Genomic DNA, 16612 nt, shown 5'->3' on the forward strand with positions numbered 1-16612 from the left:
TGGATCCATGAGATTCTTTCATCATGAGTATCCACCGATCTCTGCTCTGATCTGCAGCAGAGCACCATGGGTAAAAGCCTGACGTCTTACCTTCCCCATTCCTGGCGTGTCCTTGACCTTTGACCCAGCCCGGAGGAGGCATGGTGGGATGGCGGGTGGCGAGAGCTGCAGGGCCCCGCTGAAGCCTCCAGTGTAAAGCAGGGGGCCCGGGGCCTCACCGGTTGGGGAGGCAGGGCCAGGCTGGGACTTCTTCCTGCGGGACAGACTGAGCTTCTGAGCCGCCCTGAAGGATGACACAAATGATAAACTAATCAGTTTATTAACTTTATGCTTTGGCAGGGTGCGAGACAATAGTGCAGAACGTGAAAGAGATTTTTGAAAATGCTTTATCTCATTTAGAGCACTCAGCTGTTGTCAAAATGTAAAAATGTGAAGCAGAAAGTAGAAGAAACTGTCGAGAACGAGTCTTTCCTTCTACCTTCTGAAAACCGATCCATATTATTGAGCAGTTCATCGGCTTTCACGGTGAGTGATGCTGAAGAGGAACGGCCTCTCTTCAACCCTGGAAGCTGCAGCGTTCAAAGAGTTAACCATATGACTGTGATAAACTAACACAGCTGAACAGAAAGAGACCTCAGAGAGTAATGAAAAGAGCCCAGATCTGCTTTTTAGCTGTGGGAGGGTGAAATCCAGTTTAAGATGATGAAGTGGCTTTAATTTTACAGTGTTATATTAAAGTTAACAGTCCCAGAGCTCCCAGAGTGAACTCACTGTATGGTTTCATCCACTACACCTGCTTATCTCTGCTTTATTTCTTCTACTGTTTCAATGTCTTATGTAAGGCTTTCAGAATTTTCACTAGGTGGATAATTTTAAATGCCTAGAGTTTTACAGGAATATATTTCCCATTATTTTTATATTCTGTATTACAGAAAAGTACACAAGCTTTAAAAAGAAAGATCTTTAGTTATTTTTTGGACCCAAAAAAAAAGTGTCTCCATTATCTTGATGGATGATTCCAGAGTCATTTTAGTCCCTCATAAGGATAGAAAACATGTTTGATGCACAGAAATGTCTCAAGTAAAGCTGCAAAGTAAGAAAAACCAAAAGAAGTTTTCACAGCTCCACCATCTTTATGCCCAGTGATAAATATACTGATTGCAACATATTGCAATAATGTGATATAACAAATCCTTGGCTGTCAGCTCACACAGCTCTACATGGCATTAGAGGAAGGCGATATAGCATAAAATTTTGGGCCTTGTGTTCTTTTTCCCTCAGAGGTGACCATATCATTATGGTCGTGTTACAAATTTAAAAGAGATGATTGATAAAAATACATGTTCAGGTATTACAACCTCAGTATCTACTTAAAACAAGCCTGTGATGGCATACTGAACTCATGCTGAGTGTAAGATCACAGAAAAATGATTTTACAAGTCTCTGTGTTCACTTCTTTGTAACTGCACCTGCAGTTTTAAGTTTCATTTCTCTCCTGCTGAGGTGTGCCAAGCTGCTACTAACAACACATTGCCTAATTTGGTGCTTGAATAAAATAAAAACATCCTTTTATTGTGAAGTACTTGTCAGAAATGCCATGCTTATCAGTGATTTATCGAAGCTTTTGCAGTGATTACAATTATGTTTTACGACTGCTTCTTCAGCCTTGTTTAACGCCACAGCCTGTTTTTACACACATCACTGACTTTAAACAACTGAGCCATGGGTTAAAACACACCTTTAAACAGTTGTTTAAGCTTTTATAAGATAAATTGCTGAAAAAAAAACAGATCTGGGCTAAAATCAAACTGAGTTGCATCACTGCAGTGAACAGCTTGTGTTAAAGCCCCAGAGAGACCGACAGAAACACTCTGCCAAGTGAGCACACTCGCTGCATGTGTCTGTTACTACAGACATCAAACTTACAGATGAGAGAACACAGGTTTTACCTCACTGCTGTGCCTCATATTGATTAGACTGATACAAACAGGTGAAATTTGGCTTGTAAGCTGGCTGTTCTTGAGGGTGAAACATCCTGATGACTACACTCAGACTACCTGTTGTCTGTCACATATCACTCTGCATCAGTGAAGCGTTATGCATGCACTTCAGCACAACAGCAAAACCTGTGGTGACAGCAGTGTTAATTTTGTCAGCACTTTATCATTTAGTTTTAGTTATAGTCTTTTGCCAAAAATATCTTTCAGTTTTAGTCATTATTTAGTCATCTAAATTGTTTCAGTTTTAGTCGACGACTTCCCAACATTTTAGTCGACTAAATTTACAGTAAATGTAGTCAACTGATTGGATTTCTCCCCAACTTACCCCGTCACCACGCAGCAAAAGCAGCTGTGATTGGATCTCCCCTGTATCTCATCCCACTTTTCCACACAGCCAAAGTAGCTGTGATTGGATATATGCCTAACTTGCCCCCACTTTCTACATGACGAAATAAGGTCTGATTGGATAAAGTCTCCGTCAAACATTTTCGTCTAGTTTTTATTTGTTGACTAAAGTATCAATAAATTTAGTTTTAGTTTTTTGTCCATGTGCACTTGTTTTATTAGTTACTGTCTCATTTTCTTCAGGGGGAAAAAGGCTATTAACAAAAATTATAATGAGAATAATTAGTCAACAAAATTAACACTGGGTGACAGTTTTTCTATCAGCAATTCCATAGCAGAAATCTTACGGTTGACGTTACTGATACTGGTCTACTGCCCACAACCATGGAACAAGGCCCGATGAATGAAGCTGTAGACAATTCCCAAATGCAAAATGGTCATCAGAGATGACATGACAACTAAAACAGACACGAAGAAGGCCGTCTGAACCACATAAAAACATCTGCAATGTTTTGGTTGGGAAATTTTGCCAACATTTGGTGCTAATTAAACTTCATTGAGGATTCTTTTATTCAAAAAGGAGAGGAATGACCCAATATTGGGTGCCTTGAACCTTCATTTTTGTTGCTGTGGGTGTTGATATTGGCTGATTTTTATCCTTCATTATAAAAAAGTAAAAAAAAAAAAAAAAAAATCTGTTAGTTGCATATTTATCCCCAAATTTAACTTTAGTTTGAGCCCTAAGATAAATAAAAAACTGAGAACTATGAGGAACTGAGACCGGATCAAGACCACAAGCAATGTCATGTTTACACAACATTGATTTTAGTTGAAATGGTTATGTTTTTATCATGTTTTCATTGTTAACTCATCAATACCGCTTCCAGTTATCATGTCTGTAGGCAAATTTGGCTGTGCCATCCAAAAATACAGGTTAAAGCTGTATCACGCAAAGAATAAGCCTTATATGAACAGGATCAAGAAACACTGCTGTCTTCTCTGGGACAAAGCTCATTTGAAATGGACAGAGGCAAAATGGAAAACTGTTCTGTGGTCACATGAATAAAAAAATTTGATTTTTTTTTTTGTCAAAACCTCGGATGCCGTGTCCTGAGGACTAAAGAGGAGAGGGAGCATCCAGCTTGTTCTCCTGGCTCAGCTCTAAAGCCTGCATCTCTGATGGTATGGGGTTGCATTAGTGCCTATGGCGTGGGCAGCTCTAACATCTGGAAAGGAACTATCAATGCTGAAAAGTAGAGAGAGGTTTTAGGACAACAGACAACATCTCTGTCAGTGAAGGCCTTGACTATTTCAGCAGGACAACGCTAAACCACATACCACATCCATCACAACAGCATGGCTTCACAGGAGAAGAGTCTAAGGCCTGAACTGCTCTGCCTGGAGTCCATAGAAAACATTTGGGGCATCAGAAAAGGAAAAATCCAGCAAGGAGATCTCGGACTGTTAAGCAGCTAAAATCCTGCATCAAACAAGAAATGGGACAACATTCCTCTCCCAAAACTACAGCAGCTAGTCTTCCATGAAATGGTCAAATATCTAAGTTTCGACATCTGATATGTCGTTTATGTTCTACTGTGAATAACATCTGGATTATGAGATTTGAAAATCATTGGCCTCTGATTTTATTTGCATTTTACAGTGCCCCAACTTTTATGGAACTGTTGTTGTAATCTTGTTCCAGTCAGTAACCATGCAGTAGTAGATTAACGATGATAGCTACAACTGTGTCAGGTGGAATTTTAGAAAAGTTTCCAACAATTCAAGCCAAGCTCCTTTGCAGTGGTGTACGATAAATGACTGTTCTAGAAGAGACCCATGAGCACCTTGACTTCTGCTTAAACTGATAAAAAAAACATAAGGACAGAAACACACAAAACAGGTAATATTTCTCTGCATTTACAGCTTCTGAACCAAAAAACACGTTTCCACTTCTAGACATTATGTTGTCTTCAAATCTTGAAACAAAAGCTTGTAGCCCTAATCAACATGGTCAACTCTGGTTTTCGTAGGTTTGTCTCAATCTTACAGAAAGACAAATCTCAAGTTTTACAAAAATAACAAACTAATTTTTCCCTGTCAAAAAGGCCTAAAATATTCAACAGAGAGAGAGAGAGAGAGAGAGAGAGGTGTTGGCATCAGGAAAGAGGAATACTCACAGTTCTTTCCAATCCATTATCAGCTCAAAGTTTTTCTCTTTGAAGAGGATCCAGATCCAAACTTTCTCTCATCATCTGTTACCATGGTGAAGAACCAGTTTTAATCCAATGAGACTGAGATGAAAGAGTATCACAGAATCCTTATCCAGCCTCAGCGATCAAAGATGTGACTGATGGAGAAACTTCAGTGAGGAAATCCCCAAAAAAAAGAATCAGAGGAGAGGAAAATGTTTTCAGCATCAAATGAGTCACACAGAGCTCTCAAAGAGGTGCAAACTGTCCGATATCCAGACTAATGAGAAACCAGAACAATCCAAAGACGTTTGGTCAGAATCATTAATGTTGGACAGGGATTCACTGTTTTTACAGTCGGAGCAGAACTCTTAAGATCTTGTTTTGTCACATTTGTCTTGCTATCAGAAGCGTTCTCTCACACCTCCTCAGGAAACTTTTCAAAAATGTTGGCACATCAGACGTGGCTCAGTAGGAAGAAACAGTTGTCTTGCCGTTTCATCGAGGTGTCTGTGGTCAAGACACTTAATGTTGGATGGATGTCGGATGTTTATGGAGGGGATTGGTTATCTACACAGCAGTCTTCACCATCAGTGTGGCGTGAACTGGTGTGACCTGGTCGTAAGAGCCCTTCAAGTGCTCAGAGGACTAAGAAGTGCTATAAAAACCTCAAACGTTCACTGAATTTATCCTTTCATTTGAACATGCAGTGGTTTTATTTCCCTTTTTAGTACAACTAATTTTTTCCTTATTTCACATGTAAATTTGCATATCATCTGCAAAGCAACATAGCTAGCAAATTCACTTTTTTCTTTGCTCCTTAAATTAAACTTTCCTGTATTGTTAAACTGTAGGTATCACAAGACGATGGTTTGCCTCAGTTGTAAGGCTTTCATACTTCAGTATCACCATTTTTAAAAAAATGGATTAAGCCTTTTATAGGATTTTATTCTGTTCTTTATTACATCGAATAGTTGAAAAGTCCAAATTGATGCTTACAACATCCTGAAACCCCTGCCAACGTCCTGTCTTATCCTATAGTTTCATCTCTCCACATGTAAATCTGGGTATCATCTGCAAAACAATATATCTGGCAAAATTCACCTTTTCTCTGTTCCTTATATTAAACTCTACTATGGTGTAAAGCCTAGCGATGGTTTGCTTTAATGGTGCTAAACTTTTAAAAGACTTTTAGAGGATTTTAGGTCATCCTTTATGAAATCAAATGTTTGAACAGTCAGAATTGATATGAAAAGAACCAGAAATCCCTGTTAATGGATCTATTCTATCCTGTTTTTAATCTCTTCATGTAAATATGTGTATCATCTGCAAAGAGACATATCTAGCAAAGCTCACTCTTTCTTTATTCCTTATATTTTTTCCTACAATGTTAAATTTTAGGTAGCAGAAGATGATGGTTTGCCTCAGTTGTAAAACTTTTTGCTTATTATAACCTTTTTTTTTTTAAGCATTAAGCCACTTTAAATGATTTTATTTGATTATCTGTTTAACAAAATGGTTGAAAATTGATGCTTAAACTATCCAGAAACCCTTATCAGTGGGTCTGAAGTAGCTTCTATCTTTATCTCTCACAAGTAAATCAGTGTATCATCTGCAAAGCAGTATATCTAGCAAATTTAACTTCATCTTTGCTCTGCATTTAAACTTTCCTCTAACATACAACCTTAGGTATCAGAAGATAATGGTTTGCTTCAGGTGTAAAGTTTTCTTTCTTTACTAACACTCATTTATTAAAAGCCATTTTCAAGAATTAGTTTGTTCTTTATGACTCAGACGGTTGAAAAGTCCAAACTGATGCAAAAACAGAAACCTTAGACAATGGATCTGTCCTGATTTTACCAGATTTTATCTCTTACATATAAATCTGCAAACCATCTACAAAGCAACACATTTAACAAAAATTCCTAAAATCAAACTTTTTGCTGATGTAAAACTTTAAATATTAGAAGATGTTGGTTTGCTTCAGTTGTGAGGTTTTCTTACTTCACTGTCACTTAACTTTTAACCCTTTAAATCCTGAGTTTCTGGACTCTTTTCTTATTTTAACCTTAAAAGGCCCAGAAAATGTCCTGTGAGTACATGCTTTTGCCCATTTTTCCACAAAACTTAGAACTTTTAAAATATGGCAGTTATTTACATTTTACTGCATGTTAAGAGTGTTTTACCAGTTTAAAATGAAGAAACACAAAAAACGGGGGAACTTTAAGCTAGGATCTTAGTGAGGAAAGGGGAAATTACAGTTACAACTGTGGCTGTGAAGCACAGTTTCTCGGCTCTCAGAAACTTTGAATTTTTCCAATAACACAAACAGTTATGCAATTATGGTCATGCAAAGTGTGCTTCAACAGCGCGTCGTCGGTGACGCGGTAGGTTTTAAAGGGTTAAAAGATTTGGCCATTTTATTCCATTCTTCATGAAATCAAATGGTTGAAAAGTCCAAATTGAGGCTTAAACCATGTGGAAATCCCTGTCTTATCTGTCCTATCCTCTGTTTTTATCTCTCACGTGTAAATCGGAGTATCGTCTACAAAGTGGCAAATTTAGCAAAATTTACTTCTGAGGTCAAACTTTTATTTGTGCCTCACATTTTCCTGCAACAAAAGACTCAAATATAAGGCATTTACAATTCATTATCAACATTTTTTAAAGAATTTGGGAGTTTGGGAAGATTTTGTTTTTTTATCAAATAAAATGGTTTTAAAGTCCAAACTGATGCTCAAAACTTCTAGAAAGGCCCGTCCATCTATCGGGCCAATCTCCGTTTCTTTTCTCTTCAGTAATAGTGGGAGAAACTTCCGGCTTTTTCTTGAAGCATGCAGGGCTTTTCTCTTTGACCAGAATGCTTTATTCGTCCAACGATTGCATTTCTATTAGAATGATCTATCCAGAAGATGCCGGTGAAGTCATCATCAATGTCAGTAATTTACAAGAATATGACTCATTTTCGGTGTAAAACTTCCCGTATCACTTTGTTTTGGATCTGTGCCATGTTTTCAAAGACATTCTCATTAAATACCTTCAGGAAAAGTGAGGTCTACTAGATTTGAATCATCCATTAATGCAGTAAGAATCCATCAGTGCATATTCCATCCTTGATTTGCCCCACAGGGACAGAGTTTGTAAAATTCGATTCACTTGAATACTTGTCCTCAGATTATCAGTAAACAGACTTTTATCATCTACAAAGAAGCGTCTCCTTCCCTCCGAACACCTCGGGGAATCCGATGGTGACACTCCAACAGGTTTCAGTCGTTCGTCAATCAAAGTGACGGCAGTTATCACTTCATCCTTCACACATCGATGAACCATCCACCCTCCCGTCTGTCAATCAGAGCCCTCCGGTTTCATCTGAAGTCTGCAGGATCAGAGTCCGTCCGAGCTTCTGGAAGTTTTCATCGGAAAAAAATGACCAGACTTTCTGTCCAGGCATGGTCTGATAAAGAAAAGTCCTGCAGAGGTGTGAGGAGGTCCAGCTTTGTTTGCAAACCAAGAAAAGAGCCAAACGTTGAAGCAAATCTCCACCCGGAAAACTAAAATTTAGATCTGTCCATGTGCTTTTGTTGCTCCTCTTCACCTCCTCTCTATCTTCATCTTCGCTTTAGTCCTCCTTTAAGTCTCCCTGCTGGTGTCTGACCCCTTTTCCTCTCTTTTTTCCCCTGTCTTCACCTTTACTTAGTCTTCTCTTCTCTCTTGTCCTCTTGCTCTTTGCGTCTCTTTTCTTTAGCTTCATCCCCTCCCTTTCACTTTACCCCTTTTTTCTCGCCATTATCCTCCATTTTCCTTCAAATCTTTCTCCTTTTCTCCATTTCTTTTACCTCCTGATCTCCCTTTTTCTCCTTCGTCCACCTTTCCACCCTCCCTCTTCTCTCCTGTAGCTCCTCAGTCTGTTCCTGCAGTATCGCTATGCTCTTCCTCTCCACCCCTCCCTCCTCCTCCTCCTCTGACTCCAGAAGAGAGAGAGAGAGAGCGAGACAGAGAGAGAGAGAGAGAGTGAGGGAGAGAGGGAGGGATGAAGGGAAGCAGCAGCAGAGGAGGAATAAAGGATTAGAGGTAGAAATAAAGGAGTGAATGAGGAGCCGGTGGATTCCTGCCTCTCGATGCTGTTGTTGCTGGGAAACGCTGGCGATGCTCCAACCATCCTCCCTTCGTCCGTCCGTCTGCCTCGCTCACCTTCCCTCCCTCTCCTCACCCATCCTCCCCCCCGCCCCCTCCTCCTCCTCCCTCTCTTCACAGCCCCGCCTCCTCCTCGTGTCGACACACAGCAGCCGTGAACACATACACCGACACACTTGACATGCTACATGAATACTTCATGAGATAACAGACCCCCCCGCTGCCCCCCCAATCCTGGACTTCAAAGACACTCAGAGTGCAAGTGTTGATATAAAAACAACAGATTTGCTGACAGGTCATTAAATCGTCTGATCAAGCCAAAGAATAAATAAATAATGACTGTGTGGTTTACTTCATTTAATGTTCATTTTAATGACTCAACTTAATTTGATTTAAACATACAGGAGGTAAACTCCTCCACTAGGGGGCTCTCTGCATGCTGCTCACCACCTCTGCTGCCTCTTTCTGTTTGAGCTGAGGACTGTTTGATAAAAAGCTGCTCTCCAAAATAACTAGAAAGTAACCCACTGTTTGGTTTCATGGATGAATTTATCATAATGAGGGAGAGAAGCTGCTAAAAAGTGTCCTAACTGGTTAGCACTGGGAGCGATTCCTGAGTGATTTGTGACAGTCTTATAGCATGAACCTAGCATGAGTTGCTAGTTTAAAAAACAGGGATGTCCCGGTCCAGATTGCAGCCAGGCCTTCACACAGATATGGCTGGGACCCTAACAAACCAAGAAAATGGGCCCTATTAAACCCACAGAATTGGCCCTGATAAACTCAAAGAATGGGCCCTAAAAAACTAGAAGAATAGGCCCCTGATTAACCCAGAGAATGGCCCCTGATAAACTCCGAGAATAGGCCCTGTTAAACTTAGAGAATGGCCCCTGATAAACCCAGAGAATGGCCCCCTGATAAACCCAGAGAATGGCCCCCTGATAAACCCTGAGAATGGCCCCCTTATAACCCCAGAGAATGGCCCCTGATAACCCCAGAGAATGGCCCCTGATAAACCCTGAGAATGGCCCCTGATAACCCCAGAGAATGGCCCCTGATAAACCCAGAGAATGGCCCCTGATTAACCCAGAGAATGGCCCCTGATAAACCCAGAGAATGGCCCCCTGATAAACCCAGAGAATGGACCCCTGATAAACTCAGAGAATGGCCCCTGATAAACCCAGAGAATGGCCCCTGATTAACCCAGAGAATGGCCCCTGATAAACCCAGAGAATGGCCCCCTGATAAACCCAGAGAATGGCCCCTGATAACCCCAGAGAATGGACCCCTGATAAACCCAGAGAATGGACCCTGATAAACCCTGAGAATGGCCCCTGATTAACCCAGAGAATGGCCCCTGATAAACCCAGAGAATTGGCCCCTGATAACCCCAGAGAATGGGCCCTGATAACCCCAGAGAATGGCCCCTGATAAACTCCAAGAATGGGCCCTGTTAAACTTAGAGAATGGCCCCTTATAACCCCAGAGAATGGCCCCTGATAAACCCAGAGAATGGCCCCTGATTAACCCAGAGAATGGCCCCTGATAAACCCAGAGAATGGCCCCTGATAACCCCAGAGAATGGACCCCTGATTAACCCAGAGAATGGCCCCTGATAAACCCAGAGAATGGCCCCTGATAAACCCAGAGAATGGACCCCTGATTAACCCAGAGAATGGCCCCTGATAAACCCAGAGAATGGCCCCTGATAAACCCAGAGAATGGACCCCTGATTAACCCAGAGAATGGCCCCTGATTAACCCAGAGAATGGCCCCTGATAAACCCAGAGAATGGCCCCTGATAACCCCAGAGAATGGACCCCTGATTAACCCAGAGAATGGCCCCTGATAAACCCAGAGAATGGCCCCCGATAAACCCAAAGAAAGGTTCAGTACATTTTACATCATGAACTAAACTCATCTTTGCTGTTTGGGTTTTGGTTTCACTTTTCTGGATCTACCAGCTGAAATGTCCCAAACACCAACATTTAACTGAATATATAAAATTTCTCCCTGAGATTCTGATCCTGGATCACAGCTCCTTACTATCTGGGGCTAAAATAGAGAATCAATATGCGAGCATGATTTAATGGGTGATGAGATATCAGCAGGGGCGATCAATACTGCATCATATCATAAAAAACTCTATCATCTTTGCAGAAGAGGGGTGAAAGTATCTGATCTATCAGAGAGCCTCCACAGATCCATATCCAGTCCAGTCCGGTGAACGAGACGCCGATCGATGTGAGGTGAGCCGCCTGAGGTGATCTGTCAGAGTTAGCCTGCAGAGAGGTGATGATCAGACCAAAACAGACCCAGGACCAGCTCAGTCTCTACCTACATGTGTCATCAGTGTCCAAATATAAGGTTCAGGGAGAACTGAAGCCAGGAAATGACTAAAATGAGGCATTATTTTGAAAATTAAAATGGCTTACTTCCTGTTTGAAGACTTTCTGTGTATCTGTTTTAGACTGACTTTATGGGCTCTAATCTGGAGTGACCTGGGGGAAAGGAGCCACAGTTCATAGATCACTGGGAAGACAAGCTCCACGCATGGGATGCCACCTAACCGCTGGGTCACTGTATGTTTCCTAACCTTATCCTTCCTCCCTAATGTCGTGACTGTTCTCTGGAAATTAGGTGGTATTTTACCCTAACCCTAACCCGAACCCTCTAACCCAGTCGTTCCCAACCCGGGGCCCAGAGACACCTGTTGGGGGGGGGGCAAAGATTTCAGGGGGTGCGCGGGACCCTGTCTGCTCTGACATTGTCAAAATTCAATGTTCATTTTGAAAAAAAATCATGATTACAAACTTAATGTTCAATGGAGTATAGGGGCCAACCTGAAAGATTAAAATATAAGGAGAATCTGTAACTTTCTAATCAAAAAGTTCAAAAATTTGTTTGGAAAAAAAATCTAAATTTTTGAGATTATTAAGTCTTATATTTACAACATTTCAGAGTTTCAAAAGTCAGGAATTCACGAGAAAAATACCTCAACATTTTAGAATTTAAAAAGACTTAAATTGACATAAGACACTCAAAAATTAATAGTTCTGAAATCCCAATTTTAAAACAGTGTAAAGTGAAAAATTTACAAGAAACCAAACTGAAAACAGTGGTCAGATTTTGACTTTTGGGCTTTATAATTTTAAAAATTCCTATCCAGGGTTCAGGGACATTAATCGCTTTTAAAGTCATAAAAATGTTTTTATTATTAATTATTTTTTAAACCTGATTTTTTTTTCTTGAAATGAGTCTTTCTTTTTTCCAAGAGTGGTCCCAATGCAGTGTCATAATAATGGATAGTTTGGACATCGATCTTTAGTCAAGAACAAGTCTATATAGGTCTGTTATGTCGGGATTTTGTTAATGAAAACAATTTCAAATAATGTATACTTTTTCCGAGTGCGTCCGAGGGGGGCTTAGCTTTCTTTGATGCGAGTGGTGGGGGCCCTGAGGAAAAAAAGATTGGGAACCACTGCTCTAAGCCTAATATTAACACTAGAAATTAATTCAGTAAAGACTCACTTTAATTCAGTAGGCCAAAAACAAAAAAGAAATTACTGGGGAATATCAAGCAAGTGATATAGAAAATTATCTTTTTATTTTAGAAACGACTTGGTAAAATACCACCACCTAATTACCAGGGATTCATCCATCTATTTTCTTCCGCTTATCTGGGGTCAGGTCGTGATGGGAGCAGGCTTAGCAGGTCAACCCAGACATCCTTCTCCCCAGCAACATTTTCATAACCTTGCAAAGCAGATGGATTCGCCTGTTTCCGTGTTTCTCACTGGTGAATCCATCTTGCAAAGCTCCCGTCTGAACCATTTGGGCTCGGTTAGAAAATGACAGGACCAATCAGTGACGAGGGGCAGGACTTTCAGGTGTGGCGGAGTCGTGACGTAAACAAGCAGCAGCAAGAGGCCGGTGCAATTATGGCGGAAGAGATTAGCGTGGATGCTGCTAAAGCGCCAGTTTTATCAGAACTTGACTACATTTTTTTGTTAAAAGAAGAACAAAGAACAGCAGTGAGTTTTTTTCTTTTCAAAAACGACAAAAGTCGAGTACTTACATGTCTACAGTCACCATGGTTCGCATTATGCAGCTCTCTACGGAGTTTACTCCGCGGTAGTGGCGCACCTCGATAGCACCCACGTCACATGTTTTGTTGCTCTGATTGGCCCATAAAGATGTGACAGACAGAACGTTCATCCAATCACCCTCCAAGTTTTTTTTTCAAAGCCTCTGCCCTTTCCCAAACACCTTCTATGGGAGGTTTTCCAGATGAATGTGTGAAACAAATCCATCTGGTGTGGCAGGTTAACATTTCCAGCTCCTCCTGGGGGATTCTGAGGCATTCCCAGGCCAGATCCCTTCAGCAAGGTCTAGGTCAACCCTGGGGTCTCCTTCAAGTTGGACGTGCCTGGAAAACCTCCACAGGGAACGGACCAGGAGGCATCCTAATCAGCTCTTAATTACCAGAGATGTACCACGATATTACAAGGGTTATTTTTTGGTTTAATACCTTTTTGTTGAGTGTGGTTTATTCTGAGTGCCTTACATAGTGACAGTAAGGCAGCATATGAACTAGATTATGATTTGTCTTTATGTTTTGCACTGTGCCTTTATTATCTATCTTGATGCTCAGTGTTTTATGTTTAATGCCTGGTGTGTATGATGTTCAATGTTGTCTTTTTTGGGGCTGCAGTATGGGGAAGAGCCGACTTTCTTGCTCTTTGGGACCCTAAAGCTGATCCTGATCTTGATAATGGGATGTTTTTGGCGGGGAATCAGACAAAAAAAAAACTTGCTTAGACTGGAGTTTGTGTAGTGTAACTTGAGGATAACTCAGTAAAGCAGACACTAATGACTAAATGAAGAAAAATCAAAGCGTCTCATACGTTAAACTCCCTCCTCTCCCTCCTCTGCTGTCTGATTTACATCCCTGAAACTTCTCAAAGTCAGAAACTGCTCTGACTTGTGTTTCAGTGACATCAGAGCCTGCATGGTAAATCAGCCCCCGTGTCGCAGGTCGGCGTTTTGGTGCATTGCTGCAGCTCTGGAGCTCATTCGCTCCGATGCAGGGAGTCGGTCTGCTCTCAGATTTTTGGATAGCAGTCTGTCAGTCAAAGAAGTCGATAAGAACGCTCGGGCTCAGAGCCAGAGATCCACTTTGGGGAACTCGACCCTACTGGGTGGGGATCTTGATTTAATGTTCATCTTTTTGGGGGAGTTTTATCAGAGAACATGTGGAGAGGTAGAAACGTTCAGGGTATCATTTTAATCTTAGAATGGAGTTACAGTGAGCTCAGGGGGCAGCTGGGGTCTTAAAATAAAATTTGGCAGTCTTTCAGGGTTAATTTCATTTAGTGCTATAAATCATTGATTCCTGCAGAAGTTCTCCATGTTTCTCAGCGTCCTTAACAAAGATGAATGAGGCTTCATCATCTCTCTCCTAGTTATGGAGCGTTGAATGTGATTTCCAGCTCATTCTGGAGTCATTTAGAAGTCAGGCCAGATTTTAGAGTGATTGCAAAGCGCTTGTACTCCAGTGTACAGGGGGGAACCTGGCATAGCATCCAAATCTGCTTCCAATCAGTGGAGTATCTACTGATATTCAGTCCTTTGACTTGTACTTGCTTCTTTGTTTTTTGTTTTTTTGTGGAATGATGTTTTTTATTGTTTTTTAATGAAGTTGCTTCATGCAGGATGTAAACGGCGTACACCCAGCTCATCTCCCAGCTCTCCCAGCCAATCACAGCTCATTCTATCAAACATGTGGTCCATTTACGTCCTTCTCAATGCCAATCACACCACCCTGCTGTTAATGCTCTGACTCCACCACCCCGGTCTCTTTGTCTAACAATACCGTCAATAGTATTGATACAGACGACATTTTGCTGTCTATCAATACGGTCGGCTTGGTTTCCTCCACAATAAGCTGCTCTGGCAGGTGTTAAACATGCAGCAAAAAAAACATAAAACAAGAAAAAGAATCAGGATGAAATCCTGGCTACAATGAAGTCATCTATCAGAGGCACTATGACCTAGAATCTTAAATATCAAACACGTTTGATAGAGCAGAAAACATGTTGACACATGAAAATTATTCAGACAAATAATCGTTTGCAACGAGCCTCCACTCGGGATACGCCTGATCATCAGAGGAGGAAAATCTTGCCTCGAATCAGGCCTAAAATCCTGTAGTGGCCTGAAGCTCCAGTTTTTTCCTTGTACCACTTTTTAACCTCTTTTAACCACCTTTTCAGCCCGTTTTTACCTCCATCAAGGAGGTTATGTGATCAGGTGGGTTTGTTAGTTTGTTTGTTAGTTTGCAGCATAACTCAAAAGGTTGTGGACAGATTTTGATGAAATGTTCAGGAAAAGTCAGAAATGGCATAAGGAAGAACTGATTCTTTTTTGGGAGTGATCCGGATCACTGTCTGGATCCAGAATTTTTTAAAGGATTCTGTACTATTGGGAGATAGGGCTAACGGCGGAGGTCTGCGCTGTTACCACTTTACACCAGGAGATGGCGGGCATGAGTAACTTCAATCCCAGCAGCATTTTTGGGTGTGTTTCTATTTAAAGTTTTGGACTTTATAAAGTTTGAAAGACGCACGCCCAGTCGAGGAGACGAGTTGGAGCGTAACAGAGAGAAAGACAGCGAATTGTAGCAAGAATACTCACAATGCTGGGAGGAATAGAGGAATATTCACCCTCTGCCATGACTTCCAGTCATCCAGTGAGACCATGGGTGAGACTGTCAGTGCATCTGTTGGCACCAGCAGGCAATGCTTTCACCATGACAGTCCACCCGTAGCGAAACCAATGCTTAGCCTCACTGTGTTTCCACCCCATCAGGGAGGGAGTAATTGGCAAACGCCGTGGTGGGGGGCACATGGGGACGGATCCAGGAATTTTTTAAAGGGTTCTTCACTACTGGGAGATAGGGCTAATGGCGGAGGTCCGCGCTCTCCGAGTGCTTTTCTAGTTATCATTTTAATTAGAAACTTTTTTCCATTTCAAGCACTTTTACACATTTTACCTCTTTGAACTATTTTTTTTTACCAAATTTGCCCCCCTTTTCATCACATTTTCCACCCATTTTTCCACTTTAAACCCTTTTCATCCTCTTTTCTGCATTTTCCACTTTTGACCCATTTCCACTTTTAACACATTTTGCCAATTAAGAACAATTTTGCCACTTTTTATCCATTTTCCCCCTTTTGTTCTGCCCATGTTTGCCTCTTTGTACCTTTTCTTTTTGCCTCTATTAACCCTTTATCCACTTTTAACCAACGTTTGCCACTTGTAATCCACAGACTTTCATTGTGATAACAGAATATCCTGCTTTTCTTTATCATTTGTTTCATGGTTTCTTGTGTCCTGGACTTTTCATATTTGCATGTGAATCTGTAAGAATGCATTTATGATAAGCTGACGTAAAATACGACACGGGACAATGATTTGTACTGAGCAGGTTTGTGGCCATCAAAATGTGGCATTTTTAAAACTCTATTTATGAATATTTCATTCTTTTCTTTGTTTTGAAATTGTGGGCTTTTATCTGAATCTCCCGCCTGTTTCCTCTAGTTGACAACCTCATTACACCAGTAATTAAATCTGAAAAAAAACCTTTGCACTGATTTTGAAATTGAAAAAGTTAAAAAAATATTAAAAAAAAAAATTAAAAGGCTCACAATGTGAGAAAAGTAAATTATTATACCAAAACAGTTAAAACATGAAATTGAAAAATAATGTTTTTAAAAGGCAAATAATAAGAAAGAAGTCAAAATCAGGAGTTTAAAGGGTCAAAATATGAAATAAAATTTTTAATCATGAAATTAAAAGTCAAAATGATTCAATTTTTAAAATTGTGAGTCTAAAAGGTCAAACTGGGGTTATGAAGTCAAAGTTAGGAGTAGAAAATATGAC

At 40.7% G+C, this 16612-nt stretch overlaps 1 protein-coding gene across 1 annotated transcript in view; it reads right to left on the minus strand.

Moving 5' to 3' along the window:
- The window catches only part of kif26aa (kinesin family member 26Aa), a 73378-nt gene that overhangs the window by 42282 nt on the left and 14484 nt on the right, over nucleotides 1-16612 (minus strand). Inside the window, 1 exon segment of the mRNA XM_041805814.1 lies at nucleotides 91-283. Within this exon segment, the coding sequence (XP_041661748.1) occupies nucleotides 91-283 (193 nt within the window).

This window comes from Cheilinus undulatus, linkage group 14 (genome assembly GCF_018320785.1).
Source record: "Cheilinus undulatus linkage group 14, ASM1832078v1, whole genome shotgun sequence".
NCBI lineage: Eukaryota > Metazoa > Chordata > Actinopteri > Labriformes > Labridae > Cheilinus > Cheilinus undulatus.